Raw genomic sequence first — 23,563 nt, 5'->3', positions numbered from 1 at the left:
CTCAAAGAAGGAAGATGCTTCAAATGTCACCAAGTAGGACACCGTGCCAACGACACCTCCTTCCACCCTAGAGAAAAAGGACAGATCCGAAGAAACAAAGAAGAAGAAAGTAGCAGCGACGACGAAGTCGAAAGTCGCGCTTCCTCCTCCAGGACCCCTATCAGAAGAAAGAAGGAGAAACGAAGAAGAAATTCCTAAAAGGAAAGCACCGATCCGAAGGAAGACTATGAAAGAAAAAGCCAAAGAAGTCGAAGAAGAAGAAGACAGCGACTTCACTGAAGTAGAACGCCGCTTCGTGGAAATGGATTTTTAGAAAGGGACACTGCCTCGACGTCAGTAACTCCCACTCATGTACGACTAATACGTTCTATCGGAACCAGAAATGAATTAAGAATTCCTGCATCCATTTTTTCCGATAAACGCGTACAAACCGTCGAAACATCCATGGTTATCGATTCCGGAGCATCCGGCACCTTTATCAGCGATACCTTCTGTAAAAGGCACAAAATAAAAACCCATAAACTTTCACGACCCTTCCCTGTTATCACCGCCGATGGATCGGACGCTCAAGGAGGACTTATCTCTCGTTATTGCGTACTCACGATCAAAATCGATCAACGAACTATGATCGGAAAGTTCAATGTGGCAAAGTTAGCTAAGCAGGACAAAATCCTCCTAGGATTCCCTGGCTTGCTGCACTAAAACCTCAGATCGATTGGGAAGCCAAGACCGTATTACTCCCATCAACGAAGAGGTCGCTTGCCATAGAAAAAAGCATCGACAGAAAAAGACGAAAAAGTCACTCCCCGCTTTTCAGAAAAGAAAAGAAGTCAGAAAAGAAACGAACCGAACTTGGACAAATTCCAAACTACGGAAGCCGATAGTTGATGAAGAAATACCTAACTATGACACGAAGGACGACGTCTGGTCAGAAAACTTCAAAACTCCAGTCGCAGACCCATTTGACTATCAATTGGCCATGACGAAGTACTCGTCGAGTATGCCACTGATGGATCCACCGTACGCATCATAGAAGATATAACCTTCGATACCCCACTCGTTCGAGACGGAACATCAAAAAGAGAACAAAACTATGGAAAAACAAGTAATAAAGCCCAAGAATTCGCGGTTGCAGGAGAAATAAAAAGCAAAAGAAAACTTTCGAAGAACTCGTCCCTCACTTCCTCCACCAGTATCAAGACGTTTTGCCAAGGATGGTCTTAACAAACTCCCGCCGGAAAGACCGGAGTAGATCATCGTATCGACCTCAAACCAGGATTTGTACCCAAGACGTCAAAAGTCTATCCATTATCAGGAAAAGAACGAGAAGCTGTCAAAACATTTATCGAAGAAAACACTAGAAAAGGTTTTATTGTCCCCTCCAAGTCACCTCAAGCCAGCGGATTCTTTTTGTAGGAAAGAAGAGCGGAGAACTACGTCCCTGTCAGGATTATCGGTATCTCAACGATTGGACCGTACGAAATCAATATCCCCTCCCCTTGCCAAAATCCCTCATTGAACAACTCTATGACGCTAAGTATTTCACGAAGATCGACATTAGATCAGGGTACAATAACGTAAGGATCCACCCAGAAGATCGATGGAAAGCAGCGTTTACCACTCAAGAAGGACTGTTCGAGCCAACAGTCATGTTTTTTGGATTAACGAATTCCCCCGCAACTTTCCAAGCGTTCATGACCAACTCTGCCAGAAGCAGATAAACCAAGGATGGCTAGTCATATACATGGACGACCTATTGATCTTCTCAAAGGATCTCCAGCAGCACCAAGCACGGACCATCGAAATCCTCGACATCCTTCGAAAAGAGAAACTATTCGTTAAACCGGAAAAATGCACCTTTGATGCGCGAGAGTAGAATATCTTGGAATGATGATCCGACCAGGGGAAGTAGGGATGGAACCCGCCAAAGTAGACGGAATCAAACACTGGCCAACCCCGGAGAACCTAAAAGACACACGGTCTTTCTAGGATTCTGCAATTTCTACCGGACGTTCATTGCTCACTACTCGGATATCGCTCGACCCCTTATCGACCTCACAAAGAAAGACCACCCTTTCGTTTGGACTGACAAATGTCAGAACGCCTTTGACCACCTTAAAAACGCCTTTTTATCGCAACCAGTACTAAGAAACCCGGATCCAACTCGCCAATTCGCAATTGCTACCGATGCATCGTTGGCAGCAACCGGAGCAGTGTTGCTGCAGACTGATGAAAATGGAATGTACCATCCATGCGGTTACCTATCCCAATCTCTCAACCCCGCAGAACGAAACTACGAAATCTTTGACAGAGAACTACTGGCAGTCATTAGAGCACTCTCGAATGGCGCCACTATTTAGAAGGGAGCCCCCACACCGTGATAGTATTCACGGATCATATGAACCTCCTGTACTTCCGCTCCGCCCAAAAGCTGACACGAAGACAGGCACGTTGGCAGCTCGCCCTTTCCAATTATCAGTTAGAGTTGCATCACGTCGCAGGGACCAAATTAGCCGCCCCTGATGCCCTTTCTCGACGCCCCGACCATTCACTCGGAAAAGACGATAACGAAAATCGCATTCTCCTCCCTGATACCATGTTCGTGCGACTAATTGACAATGATTTGTCAGAAAGTATTGCACGCAACTCCAACGATCCCGTCTACCAGAAAGCCCTGGAAGCATTGGACGGAGTATGCCTTCCCCCAATGAAATCCGCCCTCTCAGACTGGATGCACCGATGGCGTCCTCTTTATAAAAATAGAGCTTACGTCCAGCAGCCCAACGACATGACGTGTTATTTAAACACCATGATCATCCCACTGCGGGACATCCCGGACGATTCAAGACGGAAGAACTCGTCAAACGAGATTTTTGGTGGCCAGCCATGGGAACTTACATCCGCAAATACGTCGACGGATGTGCCTTATGTCAGCAAATGAAGGCTGACACGCACCCGGTCACTCCGCCGTTGCGACCGATCCCCTCCATCGCCACTCGCCCCTTCTCCAAGTCTCTGTTGACCTTATCACCGACCTACCTGTATCGGGCGGTTTTGACTCTATCATGATCGTGGTAGACCATGGGCTTACGAAGGGGGTAATTATTTCACCTTGCAATAAAAACATCACCTCCGAAGGAGTAGCCAACTATTCCTCAAAAACGTGTTCAAAAGATTCGGCCTCCACGAAAAAGTGATCTCAGACAGAGGACCGCAGTTCATTTCGAAATTCTCTCGAGAACTTGCCCGACTACTCGGATATCAGATCGCCGCATCAACCGCCTACCACCCCCAGACAGACGGACAAACAGAACGTCTTAACCAAGAACTGGAAACCTACCTACGGATCTATTGCAGGAATAACCCGTTAGAATGGTCAAATCATCTTCCTATCGCCGAATTCGTCCACAATCATCGGAAACACGATGCCAGGAACACGTCCCGTTCTTCCTCATGATGGGCTACGAACCACGTGGGATCCCTCACATCTTATCAGTATCAGACACGCCAGCAGCAGAAGAAAGACTCAGAAACCTACAGAAGATACGTGAAGAAGCACTCGCTTGTCATAACATCGCCATGCAACGAATGGCAGAAAGATCTCGCCATGGGAAATACCGACCATGGAAGATAGGAGATAAGGTATGGCTTACAGCCACCAATCTCCTGACATCTTTACCTTCTAGGAAACTTGCGCCCAAACGATACGGCCCATTCGTTATCACCGCAGTCTTATCTCCATCACATTTACTCTAAAACTCCCAGACCAGTGGAAAGTTCACCCCACGTTCCATGCTTCGAACTATCGTCCTATCGCGAAACAGAGATACACGGACCGAACTACACCGAACCTCCACCTGACATTATCAATGGCGAAGAAGAATATGAAATAGAAGCTATTCTTAGCCATAAAGGCACGGGTAAACGAAGACGCTATCTCGTATCATGGATAGGCTACTCTTCTGGAAGCAACGAATGGATACCCGAGGAGAACTTGCGGAGTTCGAAAGACTTTTAACAACATATAAGAAGAGGCACAAGCTAAACTGAACGAACCATTCCCTGTAAACGAAACCTAAGTAACCAATATGCCCTTCCCCCGCATCCACCTACACTCTGCCATACCACTCCACCTTCGAAACCTCCGCCCTTGATTCCAATGACGAACAATACGAACTTACATCACCCAAGCTGAAGACCTCACCCTCATTGAGGCAGCACTCCTCTGCCCCAACATGCCATCGAGCTCACCAGAGTCCTCTTCGGAAGAAACGCCCACTCTATCACCTCCTCATCAACATCATCAGAGCCACTGAGATCATCGAGCGAGTCTGTCGTCTCGTTGAAGACAACGCGGTCCGCCACAGTCTCATGCATATGCAGAGGCGCATACGCAACTTTGCTCTGCGCCTTATTCCTGAGAAGTTAAAGATGATATTAGAACAGTCATCCACATCGTCTCAGAACAAACCGCAGGGGTTGCGCGCCCACCTTCCCCTATGGGCCTCCACTAGAGGAGCCCCTCCTCCCTCATACCAAGACGCTGCTCCTACTCTCTCTTCTCACATTCCTAATGAGTTACTGGCTGCGGTCAATAATCTCGCACAGACAACGGAGGCCATGTTAGCTTCCCTCAGAGAAGAAAACCGCCAGGCGGTCCCCGTACCAGCTCCTACGGTGGAGACTATCGAACACCCTCCCCATCTTTATACTGCGTTCTCTGCTACCCGCGAAGAGATCGCTGCAAATCCAAACGAACAACTCCTATCCTATCATGAAGTACAGGACTTAGCCAACGCGTTGCCTCACTCCACATTCATCCCCCGCTTATCATTCCGGACTCGTTATCGACGCATACCTTCACGGATGGAATCGTACCCATGCAAGCGTTGGGAAGAACTCAACCTGCCACTCCTGCTGAGCTAATCGCGGAGGCAGAGCAACGAGGTGTAACCATAAGACACCCCATGCAACGAACCGATTTACCAGGAAAAGAACACGAGCTCGGCGCTCTGGTAAAGATAAAGGGAAAGAGACGCGCCACTAGCACAGATGAAGCGCTTAGCCCTAAGCCAGGCCCATCACCCTTACGAGCGACCTCCTCTAATCCTGATGAAAACCGCGTATGCAGATACTGCCAGACGCTCGGGCATAGGCAGGTTAATTGCCCCGAATACTATTGTCGCGTCTGTCGAGAATATCTCCAGGCCATCTTTCATTTTATTGCCCACACTATACTGGAGAAACCCCTACCTCTTTAACTTGGAAAGACGAAGGATTTACCAAGCACTCGCAGCCTGGGAGAACGACGACGATGACGCATACGCAGCATTGTGCCAGGAAGAAGAAATGCTTTACTCGGAGGAACGCATAAGGGCTGGACCAGAAGACGACTTAGAGTATTCTGACGATCCCATCTACTATGCTAACCAGGATGATTGAATCCGGTGGTTTCACCCTAGTAAGGGGGTAATGTTACAGTAACATTTAGACCCCTATACTCATTCCCCTTTGTTGCTAAACGGGCCGTCCGTATCACGCTTATTCTTATCATGTCTATCTCTTATCTTGCCAAGCGGGCTGTCCGCCTCTTCTTGCTTCTATCTTGATAACACATTTACAAGCTCCGCTTGAACACTTGTATATAAACCTACCTACCACTGTTGTATTCCTTACTTTAATCTACTGGGTTTTACCTGGAACATTGTCCTTCAGTAAGGTCTCCAACCTTACTGTCTAAAGAACCACTATTCTAAGGGAGTCAGCGATACTCGCCTTAGCCAGAAACCTTGATCTCTCAATCGAGAGCAGACTCACGTCTATCTGGCATTCTGCCGACCGTCTACTCAGACAGAGATAGCTCGACTCATCCCAGTCGTAACACCTGCACTTCGAGAGCGTTCGGTGCCTCCTCAGCCTGCTCTTCGAGAGCGTTCGGTGCCTTTGCAGCTTCCTATACAAGATGTGTTTTACGAGGCTCCTCTTATCAATTCATCTGAGAATGCTCGCCCAGATGGTGGCCAGCCTCCACAGCCCAACTTCTTTACAAAACCCTCGTTTCTACCACTGGAACAATATGACTTCAGTGGTATGATGTTGGGTTCCTTCGAAAATGGCGGAGATGACAACCACATTGCCGGCTCATCGACGTTGCTACCTGCTGTGCCTCAGACTTACATCACACCTCCTACTCCGACAGGGCCTGCAGAATGGGAGGGTCATCCTTACACTGACGGCTTTCCCATGGATGATGCTTTCGACTTCCCCATGGACGATACATCTGATGTCGTCCCTGCAGTGAAGGGGCGAAGATTTCAGACAGCGAATGCTGTGCTCCGAGAGGGATTCGTGGAACTCGAACGTATGATTCAAGATCTAAGTAGCAAAACAGCCATCCCCACTCATCAGATCGTCATACTTTGGAACAAGAGCCATGCGCGCTCCACCAGTACTGTCAACCATTGGAACGCTTACAGTAGTTACTTCAAGGACCACCTCAAGGACGAGCTTGCGAGGCTCGGCAGGAGGGCCCCCGAGATTCATGGCACACCAAGTGAGTTTTACATCTTGTGGCCGATGTTCTGTCATTCTAATGCGGTGATTCAAGGTGCCACTGTGCGCCGTAATTGCTATGAACTCTTCAAGGCAGCATTCCCGGACAAGTGGCAAAACATCCTCGAGCTTCATGAACAGTCAGCGATGCTCCTGGGTATTCCTCAGACGGTTGCTATGCGGGGTCAAGAGTTCCACAAATTTGGCACAAAGATCTCTGGCCTTGTGAGTATAATTCCGTCATGTTTTACTATTGTGTTACTGAGGGTAGACAGATGGACTCTGCAGCAGCTCGCTATGGCTTTGAGGCTGCTTTTGTAGCGTGCGGAAAAGTCGTTAATCAAGACGGCTCGCTGGGCCTAGCCCATACGACACCTGGAGCTGAGGGTGTGAGTATTTGTAGGCCACATAAACGTCACCTAATCACTATCTTAATTTTAGTTTTGGAAATCGCGCTGTAGGGCTGATGAAGATACTATCATCGGTCACTTGAAAGCCCAGGTATAGTAAGTATTGTCTCGACGTTCCTGGTGACGAAGTTCTCATGTAATCATTAGTAACCTGACATCACTCGGTGTCGTCGAAGAGGCCTTTGATGAAGACAGCATTGGGATCGATGCCAACGTACGCGGGGCTTCAGTCCCCCCTTCAGAATCTCTCGACATTTCCAAGCATGGAATCAAGTGGATCAAGGATGAGTTGCATCGTCAAATTGGTATTTTGAGTGTATTTCATTTGTCGTTTGTTCGCTGACACTGAGGGACAGATGCACTGGGCGGAAAACTAACGTCCAACAAGATTTTTCCGTGGAAGACACTGCCATCGGAGCTCACGCGTATGTCAATGATCATCAAAGGATATCCGGAGGACATGCTCCTCCCAGGTGGTTTTCATACCACCGTAAATAAAGGTATCGCAAACCTGACTCTGAAGGAGACCGGCATTGTCATCGCAGCCTTGAAGGCGGGGACCATGAGCATCAAAAAAATTGCCGAAGCTAAGCGAGGTATGTTTTTATTCAATTTCAGTCTTCGCCTGCTTACAAATGATCTTTTTATACAGCTAAAGTCCTCACTTCTGAGTGCCCAGTAGTGGAGGGCGCGCCTCCTGCAGCAGATTCGTTCATACTGCAGGACGTCGCCTTTTTGTGAATGGCAAATCGGATCGCCTGGGTGCTCTGCGCCTGAAGCAGAGCACAGCTACTTCCATAGTCAAAGGCAAAACATCAAAGAAAGCATCGGCACTGCCTGCTTCCACAACATCTCTTGCTGACGAGTCCGATGACGAACCAAGCGTGTCTGCACCTGTCCGCCCCAGCCTCCCCCCTCCCGAGAATTCAAAGTCGTTAAGTGCCCGACGGGCCAGAAGAAGGTCGACAAGGAGGTCATTTCCTTGGCATCTAGTGATACTCCGTCTGGCTCAGAGGACCTAGATGAAAACCTGGAGGAATCAGTGGTTCTCGACTCCGATTACCAAGATGATGTTTCCTCCAAGAAGCGGAAGGCGAAATCCGAAGGCGCCTCGCGAGCATCCAAAAAGAGGTCACCGTCTGTTGCGCCTGCAGAGAAGGCAGTCTCAGCAAAGAAGATGAAAGGTAAGGTACCTGTGAGGCCTAAACCCAAGGTGCCTGAGAGGAGAGCACCGTCGGGGACTGCTGAGTCCTCCGGTGATGAACATATTCGAGATGTATGAGGTATGTTTGTTCCTCTTGCATTTGCTTCTATAAGGCGACTGATGTATATTGTAGCCAAACCTGCTAAACGTCTGCTTAATGGTTCGTCAGCTCAAGGTATGAATTTGTTGACTACATTGTTACAATTTCCATTGACTGACACGATCCTTAGAGCATCCTGTGACTGCAGTCGATCCCATCGTGGATAATGACGTCGATGCTCCTGACGGTAGTGCCGTCAACAAAGCTGCAGCAGAGACTCGCTCGAGCAATGCTGATGCTACCAACAGCCTCCCCACACGTCCCTTGCCTCCCTCGCCAACTCGTCATGCTTCGGTAGACTTATTCCCGGACAACATCGTGCGTGCAGGATCTCTCGCACCAGCTTCTAAGTCGCCTGTTGTGCGACCTCCATCCCTGCAGCGCGGGGAATCTCTTGGGCCAGCAGCTAAGTCGCCTCTCATGCAACCTCCATCCCTGCAGCCTGCGACAATTCACGACCAACCCATTGGGCGCAGGGAGCCTGTCATGGGGATGCCATGATCCCATCATGAGCGGCGTACCGAATCCGAGATGGCGGCTGCACCTACCGACGGAGACTTTAATGCCGAGAGTCACTCCATGACGCGGGCGCACGATGCAGACATGAGACCAGGGATGTATGGTCCACGCCCAAGGGGTCCAATGCCATCGCGCTATGGACAAGGCTTTGCTCGTTACCCGCCGCCCGAATATTACCATGACTCCCGTATGGCTCATGCCCCCCAGCCCCCCCATGGTCCTCAGCCTCAGTATCACGGTGATTACCATGATGCTCCCTACCACAATTCTCACGATGGATACGACGGTTATGTCGAGACTTATTGGCACCCTCCCAGCAGTGCATATTTTGGTCCACAAGGCAGATACCAGCATGGGTATGGGCGTGAGTATCCTAACGAGTACCCCAAGGACCAGGAGGATTGAGGACGAACTCCTTAGGCTCGCAGGCCTCATTTTTTGCATTCAGGTGACTTCCTCGGCCGCGTATATATTGAGTTGTTTCGTCATTTTGGTTGTCGTGCTTGCTGTCGAACGTTGACGTATCTACCGTGTCCTTTGTATCTACCATAGTATCAGCCAATGCAATGTTTTGTATGTGATCAGGCCTCGTTTGACTCCTCAAGACAATCACGATCACGGAGGATTGGGTGCAGAAATGGAATAAAACATTCAAACTGGAATATGGAAGTATGGAAGTATGGATAACATACAGATACGGAGAGGCTCCAGAACACATCCGCTATCACACTTGCTGACATCTGGAGATGCTGACATGGGGAGGCAGGCAGTGAGCATCTGGAGAGGCTGCTATGTTGAGGCTCTCCAGGGAACATACCAGGAGGTTGCGCTTACCCTCTGTGATGAGGCTCTGGTTACATGCTCTCGAGGGATGGCCACACATCCTTGGAAAACTAGGGCGAAGCCTCCTGGAGGAGGGGGTCTCTTAGACTATATATTTGCTACATAATAATAGGGTCTGACGGTATGTGGGAACATCTTGAAAGTGCTGCCAAGGGTGCACCACTCTGGCTACGACTCGGAGCCTCTGCGTCATCCTGCTCCTCCAGCTGGTACTCTCGAATGGCGTCTTCAAAGGCCTTGTTCTCAGTGTGGACCCGGGATGTAGTACTAGCCGATGACAGACCGAGTGATTCAACACCTGCATGAAAACTTCGAAGCATGAATGTTAGAATACTAGAGTAATAGTAAGTCAAAACATACCGGCCTACATCATGCAGATTGGTACAGATTCTCTCGAGAAGTTTGTAAGGTGCAGTGCGCTCATCAAAGCGCAGCAGTGAGCCCAAATGATTATTGTAGACAGCTCCATATGTAGCGGATGTGAACTTGATGTCTTCTTTGATGCCTGGCAGCCACTCGTCGATACAACATTCGATCTATGAATAAGACATTGTTAGTGCCCTCATAAGAACTTGAATACAAAATAAGCTCACCGCTGTAAGCACGAGTGCGAGAGCTCTAACAGGAAAGGGATTGAAGTACTTATGGTAGATGAGGCCCTCGTCGTTCCGATTTGAGAACCACATGAGGTTGATGCCCTCTTGGAGCAATTCGGTTTTGTAGACTCCCTTCTTTGACGACCAGTCCTATTATCCAATGTCAGCACACAGTAATATAGATTGTCATCTGCGTACCTTGAATATAAAGGCTGAATCGGCTTTCAACGACTCTGCCCGATCTCGGTTCTGTTGCATCACCTGCATGGAATTACTTGCCCGGAAACCATAAAAAGAACTAGTCAGCAGGCGCATCTTGGTTTTGAGTTCACCTCGCACATGTGATGTGCGATTTAAGAGCTTCATATCAATCAGACCCAGAGCGTGGTATGAACAGATTGCTTACCATTTTGACTGCTAAAGGTGTTATTTTGACATCAATATCTTTAATTTTGCATGCCTCGTGCCAGGCCTCTTTGGCCAAATTTGTCTCGACGGCGACAGAATCAGGAAACGGGGCTCGTGTGACAATCAGACATCGAAAAATTGAGCAGGCCGTTGTGAGAATCTCTTTGGAGATGTTGTCAAAGTCGCTGGCTTTGACACGTTGACGCGAACCGTCCGAGTTTTTCTTGACCTTCGGGACTATCAGGACATCTTCTAAGGACATGTTGAATTGTCGCTTGGTCCCCCGAGCTATTGGCAATGGTTCACCAGTGTTGTCGTCATCGTTGTCGTCATCCAGGTCGGTTGACTCAGACCTGTCATCGTCATCAGCGTCCAAGGTAGGAGTGTCGTCTGGAGCATCATTGAGATGGGCATTGGCCGCATTCAAGTTGCTTCGTGGTGCTGGATAAAGTCAAACAGAGGGATATTAGGATAGTCAGGCTAATATTGATAGAATAAACACATACCCTTTTTTCCTTTCGTGTTCCGGTCAGTATTAGTAGGCACTATGTGTGCGCTGGTGTTGCTGTGGCGCCATCTCGGGGGAATTTTGCCTGCGCTGAACTTCAGGGCACTAGTGTTTGACAACTTTGTCTTGATGCTGTGATCGGAGAACTGAATAAAGTATGGTCAGTGGCTCGTTTAAGTTAGGAAAGAAGAAAAAAGCTCAGACCATCATATCTTCTTGCCTGTCGATGTCGCTATGCAGCTCCGAAGGCTCTTGCTCAAAGTTGTCGGGACGGTCTTGATAGGCGGCCTTCAGTGCCTTTTTCTTCTGCTTTTCCGACTTCTGTTCCTTGACTTCTTGACGACGGGTAATATGTTGAGATTCAGAAACTATAGAGGATCATGAGCGAGTAAAATACAATATTTTAGTAGTACTTACAACGGTAGGATTCTTTTTCAGTTGGTCAACGCTCTCGACCGCTTGCGGTGCGCACACTCGGTGGTGCTGCAGGCATTGACGAGGTAGTGCGCGCATTCAGCGGTGCTGCAGGCATTGACGAGGTGGGCTTAAATTTTTGCTGCTTGGAGGCAGCCTTAGTATGAGGTGCCATGGTCACTAGAGCACAAGGTGTGATTAGCGTTAGCAAAATATATAAGACCATAAAACATACAAACAACTCACAATTGAACCTTGATTGTTCATTGATTCCAGGGCTCGTTTGGCTAAAAGCTGTGTGTTTAATGAAAGAAAGGATAAAAAGATTTGAGCGTACCGTCACAATATTTTTTCACTGTCATGGATACCCTCAACGTTACAAAAAAAACGGTACAAAGCTTGCTTCAAACACTCACCACACTCTGACGAATCCTCCAGCACAATGTCACCATCTGCCGGTCACAAAGACGCTGCTCGTAAAGACGGGAACCTCGAGATCAAAAGGTCAGTTATCCCATTGCCCCTCCCAATTATCGCAATGTACTTACCAGTGGCCTGCAGGCCAAAGCTCGAAGAGCCTGACACAGGCCCCATGTTCCCGCGCCCTCCATTTCGTCAGACTCCAGGCCCCATCTTGGTTTCCCAAATATACTTGCACAAGCTCATTTTGGAGCGCTGGGAGGCAGAAGTGAAGGCCTGCGAGAACGCCAAAAAATTGCAACTAATAGAATTAGTACCAGGCACTGGCACTCCTAGCCTCTTACAAGCGAGCTTGCGAAGACTCGTTAGTGAGCGCTGGGATGCAGAAGTGAAGCGTTGTGAGGAGGCGAAGTGGGTGCAACTTTTAGAATTGCTTCTGGCCGCCCATGGTATTTTGAAACTAGTGTAGCGTGGCAACTAGAAGGTACAGTCATCTGGTAAAAATTTACGGTACATGTCAGAAATGCTATGGAGTTGTGCCAGGAAAATAAACTTGAACCTTGTGATGAGGAGAGCCTACCGATATTGGTGAAACAACAGAGCTAGTCTCCATAAGCGATTGCGTTCAGGTGGGTTCTTGGAAGAGCCGGGAGCTAGTCTCCATAACCGACTGTGTTCATGTGGTTTCTTGGGAGAGCTGGGAGCTAGTCTCCATAAGCGATTGCGTTCAGGTGGGTTCTTGGGAGAGCCGTCCACTGCACCCCATGGATCGTCCTTCCAATCAACAAAACCATTGGGATTGCGTTCAGGTGGGTTCTTGGGAGAGCCGTCCACTGCACCCCATCGATCGTCCTCCCAATCAACAAAACCAACATGGATAGCTAGTCTCCATAACTGACTGCGTTCTCAGTGTGCCTAGATTGAGTCCAGGCCAGGGCGCATGAAAATTATTTTAAGTAGGTACATTACAAATCAGAATTGAAACACTCACTCGAAACACTCACTCGAAACATTCACCAACCATGCCCCAGTGCTGCGTATTTTGTGGTAAGGAGTTCCCTACAAGGGGTGGTGTCAAGAGACACATAACTGGCCGCCCTGAATGTAGAAGGGCATGGGAGTTAATGATCGAAGAAACTGAGGCCACCTATGATGAAGATGGCCCACAAGTGGACTTTGCTTACGATGATGTTGGCAGCTCATTTGGCCTGCCGCTTCGTCGCTCACGTTCCAAGTCCTCCGATGCTGATCAAGGCAACCCACCAGCACTGAAAAGTCGGAGGGTGACCATCGAGGAGGTTTCTGATGAAGATGCTGTGAGAACAAATAGTGGGCGATATTTCAAGGAATGCCCTGATGGTGGACGGACTCTGCGGGAGGGAGAAACTGGTTTTGAGAGCTATCGGAAGTATAAAAAAAGCATGGGTGAGGACGAGTGGGCACCTTTTTGCGATGAGTACGTACCCTGTTGTCTTCATCTCCTCTGCAAAATGATTGATTTCAGTCGCCAGGGAAGAATGGGGACTCGCAGAGTGGCTCGTTAAAAGTCTGGGCCAGACCCGAACCAATGATTTTCTAAAGTTGCCGATAGTAAGTTACACATTGACCGCTGAAAGAATTGGACTTACTGGTGTGACAGACACGAAACCGAATGCAACCATCCTTCCACAACAACCGATCGTTCCTCCAGAAGGTCGATGAACTTCCACATGGAGCTGCCTGGAGCTGCAAGAAGATCAGTGTCCGGGGAAACCAAACAGACGAGAAGGGTGAACCATTGCATGAAGATGTCGAGCTTTGGATGCGTGATCCTGTGGAGTGCATCAAAGACCTGATCGGAAATCCTCAATTCAAGGATCACATGGTGTACGCACCTGCACAAGCATACACAGACTCTGCGGGACTCAACCGAGTGATTGGTGACATGTGGACTGCAGATTGGTGGGGGGAAAAGCAAGTGAGTATGCGATCCAAAAAGTTAAGCAAAGACTGACCTACAACGTCCAGAAACAGTTACCAAAAGGAGCGACCATAGCACCTATCATTCTTGCTTCAGACAAGACATGTTTGTCACAGTTCCGAGGTGACAAATCTGCGTGGCCTATATACCTCTCAATCGGCAACATTGCCAAAGAAAAAAGGCGACAACTGTCAGCACGAGCAACAGTCCTGATTGGGTACTTACCTGCAGAAAAACTCGAATGCTTTACATCAGATACACGCTCCCTTGCTGGTTACCGGCTCTTCCACCATTGTATGTCCCTCCTGCTGCAACCGCTCATTGCTGCAGGACAAAATGGCATTGAAATGGTATGCGCTGACTCGATGATCCGCCAAGTTTACCCGATCCTTGCAGCATATGTGGCGGATTTCCCTGAACAATGCCTGGTCGCATGTTGCAAGGAGAACCGTTGCCCAAAATGTCTGGTTGCGGCGGATGAAAGAGGTGATCCACTGAGTACACCGATGCGGGACCCTCCATTGATAAAAGAGATATTGAAGAAGCGACAAAATGGTCAACATCCAGCTGAATTCGAAGACTATGGATTACGCACCGTCTATCATCCTTTTTGGGCTGACCTTCCACACACAGACATCTTCCTTGCCTTCACACCCGACCTCCTACACCAACTCCACAAGGGCGTCTTCAAAGATCACTTGGTTAAATGGTGCCTTGATATCGTTGGTCAAGCTGAAATGGACGCACACTTCAAAGCCATACCGGATTATCCCGGTCTTCGGCACTTCAAAAAAGGAATCTCGACGGTGAAACAATGGACGGGTACAGAACACAAGCAGATGCAGCGTGTTTTTGTAGGGTTGCTTGCTGGTGCAGTACCAAGGTATGCTTCAAACATGCTTAACAAGGCTCGCACTGACAGAATCATTTTTTAATATTTACCAGTGGAGTGTTGGTGGTTGCACGCGCTATTCTAGATTTTTCTTATTACGCGCAGCTTCGAATACACACAGTTGACACCCTTGATCATCTGGAGAGCGCCCTTTCGGTATTTCACGCCAACAAAGAAATCCTGCGCGAACTCGAAGTTCGAGATCATTTCAATATTCCTAAATTGCACCAACTCTCGCACTACGTCCAGTCCATCTCATTGTTCGGTACTACTGACGGGTTCAACACCGAGCTTCCTGAACAACTGCATATCGACTTTGCTAAAGAAGCTTACCGCGCTCATCACCAAAACTGTCCAACGTATATATAACTATATATACACCTGTAACCACTGTAACATGCTGTGACGACTGTGACGAGTATCTATAACTGAGCATAGAATACATACCGATATGACATATCGATTTTTGTCATATGGTCAGAGGCATGTTCCAGACCGCGTCATATGCTTGCTGGCATAATCCAGAAGGCTCTGAGATTATATTATCTTATATTGAGTTATAACATTGAATCACGCTGATATCCCATCATAACCACCTATCATTGAGATATTCGAATACATGCGGTACAGTGGAATGTAATGTAATCTATTAGTGGTAACCGTGTACCGATCGTCCGGACATGAGCACTAAGTTAGAAATCGTAAAAAAGAGCATATGAGTGATGTCATTGAAGACCGTAAGTGAAAATGAGACATGTCCATGAGAGCATGAGAGCAGTAGAGTAGTATTGAGTCCGTGAGTGTAATGCGAATGCGAATGGAGCTGGTAAAAATGGTTATAATGCAGTAGTGTGATTCTAAATACAAGCAAGCAAATGTTATGAGTATCGAGCAGTCTACGAGACTGATGCGACTCACCTATTTCCTCGACTTGCGCTTAGTCGGAGCCTTCTTGGGTTTCTTAGCAGCGGGTTGTCGTGCGCGCTTGGCTGGCTGAATAGTATCCGGTTCTTCTTCTGTCAGAGGGCTGTCGTCATCAATGGCTGCAACGAGTGTGGAGGCCTGTTTGCGCTTCCCTGAGTTGACAGGTGGATTGGGAGTAGGCAAGCGCGTAGGTACGGCCTTCTCCTTCCGTGAGTCGACAGGTGCATCGGGAGTAGGCAAGTGTGTAGGTACGTCCTTCCGTGAGTCGACAGGTGGATCAGGAGTAGGTGAGCGTGTAGGTACGGCTGACTCTTGAGGAGACGAGGGAGGCAGTGGTGAGGGCTGCTTCAAGTTGTCCTTGCGAGGAATAACTGGTGGTTTGGCTACTGGAGGCTCTGGAATGGGAGATCTTTGAGGTGCAGGAGGTGAGGACTCGGGACGCGACTCCTGTTGCTTGTCGACTGCCGAAGACTGTGCAGATGTTGCGTTGGAGGTTCCGGAAGCCCGCGCAGCATGCACGGCGAGTTGTCGTTCCATGGCAACCATGTCGTCCTCGTCTGAACACTCGGCGTTCGCGGAATGAGTAGCTTTGGCGCCGTTTTCATTGCCAAATAATTTCCTAGACACACAAGCATGTTAGATGATAGAATAATGCAGTGAATTACTTACTCATTATAATGTGCTAGGAGGGAATCGACCCACTCTCCGTCTTTCCTCCCCCGAATTAACTTTACCATCCTAGTGTAGAAGTCAGGGTAATGAAAGAGGGCGTCCTTATCCTTCCATTTGTCGAGTGAACTGATTGCAAAGCGAGCCTGTACAAAAGAGACTGATTAAATCAAGTGCATGTTTTAAAAAAACTTACCTGGACCGCGGCATATGCAATATGTTCGGCCTCCACTCCTGTCATCCTGTGGAGTTTCGCATTGCAAGCGCGAGTTCCATTGGAGACGCCAACCTTCAGTGCAGATGAAGGAGAAGTGAATATATGTTTAGCGACCTGCATAGTAGGTTAGAACTACACAATATTATTTAAAAAAAATGTACCCGCTCTAAGAGATACCCACGGAAAAGTCCTTCGATGATATCCTCAGCGTCGAAATCTTCGCCTGGAATGTCGCCTGGATACAGATAGGCGGGCCACACGGCAGAGGTTACCTTCAACGACCCACTATCGAATTTGTCTTTCATCCTGTAGTACTGTTAGTACTAGTAATTCGAGAAAATTAAACATACCTTGCGGGATCCTTGATGTAGTCGACTAGATGCTTAGCAGGACAAAGCATTTTGCCCAGCTGGGCGTGGTTGAATCCCATTTTGGCGCGATTCTTGCTGTCGTCAGCAATTGGAGGGTAGACGAGCTCTTTATCAGGGTGCGGAGCTGCGTATGAGCCCATGCCGGCCTTGAGGCGACTCGCTGTCCTCGGAGCGTGTGTGATTGATCATATGCTGCATCTGTTGATAGTGAGTTGCAATCAGTACACGTGGAAAGTTACGCACCTCGCCGATGAGTTGCGTGAGCTCCTCGCGTTTTTTCCTCTGGCCAATCAGAGTCCCAAGATAAGGGGCGTGTTCCGTGACGTATTCGAACGTCCGCTTGTACCGCGCACGAGTGATTTCATCACTAAAAACAATATTAGTGCGCATACTATGCGGTCATATGTACTTACCAGTCAGCCAGAATCTTCTTCCGGGCAGCCCTAATTTGCTCTTCTTCCGTTTCATCTCCGTCCTCGGCTGCTTCTTCCTGCTCTAAAAGTAGACATACCTGGATCACCTGCTTGAGATCACAGAACATGTCTAGGCCGCGTGGGATCCAACTGTGCAACGTGGATACACTGCTCCCGCGGCATAAGAACTTTATTGCGCGATCTTCTAGAATCTCGTCAATCTGAAATATAGATGAATAAAAAATCTCTCACCTTTTTGGCTTTTCATTCTTCTTATCGATCATCGCAGGGCTACTACTACAGTCTATATGCTGCAGGTGAGTTCTGATCCGAACAACTGACAGTATCACTCACCTGGCCTTTTTGGACTTACGTCCGCCCTTGTCAGACGATTGAGACGCGTCCCTTCCACAGTTTGCGTGGTATAGTGGGTGGTGGTGTGCTGGGGCGCGTACTTACATCAGAGTCTTCAGAGCTTGTAGATGAAGAGCTAGACCCCGAAGATGCAGATGAAGATGCCGAAGAAATAGAGTCAGAGCGTTTGCGGCGAGCCATGGTGTTGGAGAGCTGAGAAAGATTCAAATAAGATGGCAATCACGCATATGATCGATGTGTTATTGATATTTGTTTGTATCTACTATTAATAACATATTAGACCAATATACCAGACGCAATACAGGTGCGTCTGCAATATTTTATTGTAGTATACTGACAAACGAGTGCATGTATCATCGGACACGACACACGATAAAATTGAGCAAAATATTGTAATGTACATACAATCGAGCAGCTTGAATCTAGTGATATACATGTAGCACAATTAAAAAAAAGAAGACCTACACCGATGCAGTGGAGCCATCTTCCTCCTCCTGGTCATCCAAGTCCGGCTCTTCATCTTTTTTCTTGACGTAGTAGCTCCAGGGTGCGGTGGGATTTTTGGGATCTTCATTGGGGTTACCAGCTGCGCCTGGTAAGAAGGTCACAAAGAGATGCGATTACAGGCCTTAAGAAAGATCAGTTGAAATTTAAATTGAAAACGCTGGCAACTTACTGAAAATTTGGACCGATCACTTCATCTTCAACCACCGTGACATTGGTTCCTGACCTCCTGCATCATCAGTCTGCATCTCCACGTCATCCCCGCTATCGCCTGTTCCCCTCATCTTCAGGCTCGGATTCGGTTGCTGAGTCATCTGCACCCGCCAAGTTGTTACTGGTATTGAAGATGGTGGCAGGCTGTTGGCCACCGATGCGAAAAACAATAGTCTATCAAATAAAAATTAGTTTATTTTTTTTATGAGAAAAGAAAATTACCTTGAGGCCGGGAGAATCTACATTGAGATTGAAGAAGTAAGTATTGTCTACTGGAGATGGCATTTTGGATATCAATAAACACGACATCGCCGAAGACGTTTAGCGCAGTGTCGGCAGCAGTGACGTTAGACATTGGTTAATATTAAGTTGGTAAATTTAGCCACCGAACAAAGTTTTGATATTTTCGGAAATTTCCGACGGAGGTTGAATTTGATATCAACCAAACAATGATCATGATATCACCTTACTTTCGATCACATGTCGATCATATACCCTTATTTTCGATTATATGCGAGCTACTATACATCCCACTTAGATACAGGTAGGCATCCAACTCAAATGTCTCTACTGAAATTTCTAAGTTAAGATCTGCTACCGCGAGATCATCCTGCCTACTAAGGTGGATGTCATGCATGTCATTTGCGCAAACTTGCGCTTGAGACGATGAATTTTATTGCAGTAAGTTTCTAGTAATTGACCTGCCCATTGACGTGTCGTGCAGGATTTATCTCACTCGTCATGCGGCATGGATTCACAGGATACTCTGCCGGGTTTCGGTGATTCTGACCGATGATTCTCACAACATTCCCTAGTTAATGGTATGTCCGTTTTACATTTTCTATTGAGATTGGCGCTTGACTCTTACTTTCAGTTGTTAAATTATAAATGTACATTTAAAGTAGACTATGACAATATATCATGGACCGTTTAAATATGCTACTCGTAAGTTCTGAAACTGATCAAGACGCGTCCCCTCCCCTCCCCCTTCTCTGCATTTTATCCATGGTCAATGACCTTTGCTGCTTAGCCTGTGGTGCAGTGTTTCATTCGCGCAGGCAGCTGTCAGCACATACAAGCCAATGCGCACTTAGTTTCTCTCTTACTGACCAAATTTTCGATCGGAAGCGGAAGTCAGAGAAGAAGAGAAAGAGAAAGGACAAGAGGGCTCATTGTGGCGAGTCCCCCAATCACTTACCTGACGATGTTGTTATTCCAGAGCAACCGGAGGTGCAAGACATCATGTCTATCGATCAGGAATACTTTGACAATGATGTATGTATTTTATTTGCTTCATCGGTGTTTAACTGACTATAAGTAAACATTTCCTAGATTGAAATGGGTCGCCCACCATCTCCCTCACCCCCACCTGTTGTCTCCCAGCACTCTGGGCAGAGAATCCGCATGCCCGCTCGCTTTGCAGACTTCCTGCCAGGGTCCGCAACTCACCTTGCACATATGCCGCCCTCTGACCGCCAGCAACGCGGACGTCATAATGATGTCATCGTGGATCAACCTCTCCCCAAGCCTCGTACACCTTCCCCGCCGCAGTCAGAGCACGAGGACCCCTTCCCTCTCGTCCCCTTTGAAACGGAACCTGACGAAGCAGGTCTCTACCGCCTGTATCCTACCCGCCCCACCTTACTCTCCAACAATGATACCCTCGAGGATGTTACCGATGCTCCCACACTTGCTGGAGGTAACCGTATTCCCGATTTGAGTCGCATCACTGAAGGCTTGTCGTCCAAGGAGATCGGTCAGGAGGATCTCTATGCAGCTTTCTCCAATCCCACCTCCGGCCTCCTTATGGCCTATCAGTATTTTGGAACTGGTCAGCAGTCTGTCGCCGAATTGCAGCACCTCACCACTTTCATTGGTGATCTGCTATTTGATCATAGTGATGCTCTTTCATTTTCCCATACCCGGGAATCAAAAAACATTGATGCCTATTTGCAGAAATCGTCCAATCCGTTCCGCGAGGAATATGGCTGGCGCCAATCTGCCATCAAGATCAGGCTACCTAAAGAGGGTAAGAAATGGAGCGCTGAGGCTGAGGCCCCAGAACTCGAAATACCCGGAGTCTATCACCGCTCGATCACTGATATAATAGAGTCCGTTTTCAAGGATGACGTCGCGACGACCTTCAACATGACTCCTTATCGCGAGTTCTGGAAATCTCCCGATGGACGTAGCATCGAGGTGTTCTCAGAAGCATACTCCAGCCCCAAAATGATCGAGACATACACCGAGATTAACGATCTGCCTCGCAAAGCAGGAGACAACCTTGAGCGTGTTGTCGCATCTCTCATGATGTGGTCAGACGCAACTCATCTTGCGAGTTTCGGCGATGCTTCACTTTGGCCTTTCTACCTTTATTTCGGCAATCAATCAAAGTATACTCGAGGGAAACCAACCGCATCTGCGTGTCACCATGTCGCTTACATTCCTTCAGTAAGTTGTCTATTTGAAATGTACTGAGTATCTACTAACTCTAAACCGATCTTCAGTTGCCCGAAGATCTCCAAGATCAGTATATGAGTGTATTTGGCGAGCCTAGTACTAGCCAAGTTTATATGCATTGCAAACGCGAGCTAATGCAGGCTATATGGGCTCTACTGCTGGATGAGGATTTCATGCACGCCTACCAGTACGGCATGGTAATAAAATGTGGTGATGGCATCACTCGCCGAGTCTTCCCTCGTTTTTTTACATACTCAGCCGACTATCCCGAGAAGTAAGTACCTTAATTAATATCCTGACGCATGTATGTTAATGTTTCTCAGAGTTATTCTCACAGGCATCAAAAATCTCGGACGGTGCCTTTGTCCGCGCTGTCTCACAAGGAAGGACGAGGTTCCTTTGATGGGAGCAAAGGTGGATATGAAATGTCGGCTCAGATGCATGCAAAAGGACGATCGGATACACTGCCGAGAAGTCAATGACGCCCGGGCACTCATTTTTCAGTTGGGCGTGTCTGTTGATGGGACTCATGTCCAGAACATACTCAACTCGGAGTCATTGGTACCAACTCGAGTCAGTTTTTTATATTGTTTCACTCCCTACTAATAATTGATGGTATTTGATACATAGAACACATTTTCTGTGAAGTTATCACCTCACGGGTTCAACCGTTTCCATATGTTCGTGGTTGACGAACTTCACGAGTTTGAACTCGGTGTATGGAAGGCAAAATTTACTCATTTGATGCGCATTTTGCATGCGGCTGGTGGAGATTCCGTCCAGACACTGAATAGAAGGTATGTATTTTCAAATTTCTATTACATCTACTAACGGATCTTAATAGATATCGAGCTACACCGACTTTTGGTAGAGGAACCATCAGGAAGTTCAATTCCAATGCGTCGGCTATGAAACGTTTAGCTGCGAGGGATTTTGAGGATCTGCTGCAGGTAAGTGTCGGTTCCAACTTTCTTGATTTGGTTTTCAATGATCTGTATATATTTATAGTGCGCGCTTCCAGTCTTCGAGGGCTTACTGCCAGGCGACGATAATACCATGGTTTTGGACCTTCTATTGGACCTGGCAACTTGGCACGGCTTTGCAAAGTTGTGAATGCATACCGAGGACACCCTTAGGTTTTTCTATGCTGCCACAGTCACTCTGGGTCAGACAGTGCGCAAATTTTCTCGTACTACATGTAAGGTTTACGATACATCAGAACTACCCCACAAGTATGCAACACGCGGCCGACGGGAAGCTGCATTAGCTTCCAAGCTTGGAGAAGCAGACCCAAAGGGCAGGGTAGTTTCTTCCGGCCCAAAGCGGAAGAAACTTAATCTAATGACTTACAAGTATCACGCTCTGGGAGATTACCCTGATACAATCCGACAGTTTGGTACTACTGATAGCTTCAGCACACAGCCAGTAAGTTTTGATTTGATCACGTGTGTATATACCACATACTAATTAGTACTGTTTCAATTACTAGGGCGAACTTTAGCATAGGCATGTAAAACACTGGTATCTGAAAACCCCCAAAGGCAAGAAGAACACGGTCTCGAGTATGACGCGGATTGAGACGAGGGAACGACTACTAGGAAAGATTGTCAAAGCACAAGCTGCATTGGCATCAAGAGAAGGTGATGCCGGATCACAGCGCCGCCAACGTGATCGGACGTCACCAGCCGATCACTACCACATTTCCAAATACGCCAGAGCCTCGTTTGATCTCACAGAATGGCTCAGTGAACTACCGGAGGATGATCAAACAGTAGTGGTGTGTCTTTGTTTTTAAAACCTCTGGATTATTTCATTTGACATGAGGAACAGGATTTTATTCCGAGACTCAAGGATCATCTGCTCGCACATCTTCGGGGCATCGAGTACACCAGAGATGAGCTGGATTTTACTGATGAAGATCGCACACAGATTATAATTGCTAACAATAAAATCTACAAGCACAGTGTCCTCCGGATCAACTACACTACATATGACTTACGGCGAGAGCAAGATTCGCTGAACCCACGTACCCATGCCGACGTCATGGTCTTGTCGCACGAGAACGACGATGCGCGGCACCCTTATTGGTATGCACGGATCTTCCGGATCTTCCACGTCGATATTTGGGACTGCGATGACGTATCCATGGAGAAACCACACCAAATGCAATTTTTGTTGGTGCGATGGTTTGGACGCGACGCACATTACCAATCCGGTTGGTCTGCAAAATGTTTGCATCGCATTGGTTTTCTCAGAGGCGAGGACAGCGCCTTCGGTTTTCTGGATCCTGATGTCATCATTCGAGGTGTTCATCTTATTCCAGCATTTGAATCTGGCAAAACTAATGAGCTTCCTAATCCATTTGTTCGACACGGGGCAAATTTGAATGAAGATTGGCTCTATTTTTACGTAAACATGTGAGTTTAGTGTACCTATCTACTTCTAATCAATTCATTGACCCTATTCATAGGTTCGTAGATCGAGATATGTTTATGCGATACCGAGGGGGAGGTATCGGCCACACTATAACCCGCGATTCAGCGAATGGGACGAGTTCCTGCAAAGTGATGGGGCGCAGGTGATAAATGAAG

The 23,563-nt window shown here is 47.7% G+C and overlaps 6 protein-coding genes across 6 annotated transcripts; 4 read left to right on the top strand and 2 right to left on the bottom strand.

Moving 5' to 3' along the window:
- Positions 1-5,552: 5,552 nt before the first annotated feature.
- On the top strand, positions 5,553-8,767 carry HD556DRAFT_1441928 (uncharacterized protein; the record flags this gene model as incomplete). Its single annotated transcript, XM_041306379.1, has 12 exons — positions 5,553-5,582; positions 5,851-6,553; positions 6,608-6,777; positions 6,828-6,941; positions 6,994-7,058; positions 7,110-7,267; positions 7,319-7,558; positions 7,615-7,688; positions 7,745-7,858; positions 7,918-8,146; positions 8,300-8,341; positions 8,397-8,767. The coding sequence occupies 12 exons, from the start codon at positions 5,553-5,555 to the stop codon at positions 8,765-8,767; spliced, it is 2,310 nt and encodes a 769-aa protein (XP_041161743.1).
- Positions 8,768-8,797: 30 nt separating this feature from the next.
- HD556DRAFT_1441927 (uncharacterized protein) lies at positions 8,798-9,190 on the top strand (the record flags this gene model as incomplete). Its single annotated transcript, XM_041306378.1, has 1 exon — positions 8,798-9,190. One exon carries the CDS (start codon positions 8,798-8,800, stop codon positions 9,188-9,190), a length of 393 nt encoding a protein of 130 aa, XP_041161742.1.
- An 824-nt stretch (positions 9,191-10,014) lies between these two features.
- On the bottom strand, positions 10,015-10,873 carry HD556DRAFT_1221226 (uncharacterized protein; the record flags this gene model as incomplete). Its single annotated transcript, XM_041296810.1, has 4 exons — positions 10,015-10,164; positions 10,222-10,374; positions 10,423-10,584; positions 10,631-10,873. Coding segments are annotated over 4 exons (708 nt in total), but the record flags the coding sequence as incomplete, so codon positions are not given.
- Positions 10,874-11,996: 1,123 nt separating this feature from the next.
- Positions 11,997-12,443, top strand: HD556DRAFT_1307294 (uncharacterized protein; the record flags this gene model as incomplete). The annotated part of the gene is made up of 2 exons (XM_041300020.1): positions 11,997-12,058; positions 12,116-12,443. 2 exons carry the CDS (start codon positions 11,997-11,999, stop codon positions 12,441-12,443), a joined length of 390 nt encoding a protein of 129 aa, XP_041161740.1.
- A 655-nt stretch (positions 12,444-13,098) lies between these two features.
- On the top strand, positions 13,099-15,195 carry HD556DRAFT_1441924 (uncharacterized protein; the record flags this gene model as incomplete). The annotated part of the gene is made up of 5 exons (XM_041306377.1): positions 13,099-13,430; positions 13,486-13,564; positions 13,614-13,931; positions 13,982-14,817; positions 14,880-15,195. 5 exons carry the CDS (start codon positions 13,099-13,101, stop codon positions 15,193-15,195), a joined length of 1,881 nt encoding a protein of 626 aa, XP_041161739.1.
- A 1,393-nt stretch (positions 15,196-16,588) lies between these two features.
- Positions 16,589-17,147, bottom strand: HD556DRAFT_1234928 (uncharacterized protein; the record flags this gene model as incomplete). Its single annotated transcript, XM_041297704.1, has 3 exons — positions 16,589-16,750; positions 16,798-16,950; positions 16,983-17,147. 3 exons carry the CDS (start codon positions 17,145-17,147, stop codon positions 16,589-16,591), a joined length of 480 nt encoding a protein of 159 aa, XP_041161738.1.
- Between the last annotated feature and the right edge of the window lie 6,416 nt (positions 17,148-23,563).

Source organism: Suillus plorans, assembly GCF_016647745.1.
Source record: "Suillus plorans strain S12 chromosome Unknown HD556scaffold_20, whole genome shotgun sequence".
NCBI lineage: Eukaryota > Fungi > Basidiomycota > Agaricomycetes > Boletales > Suillaceae > Suillus > Suillus plorans.
Note: the sequence above shows the minus strand (reverse complement) of the source record. Positions and strands in the feature narration are given on the sequence as shown.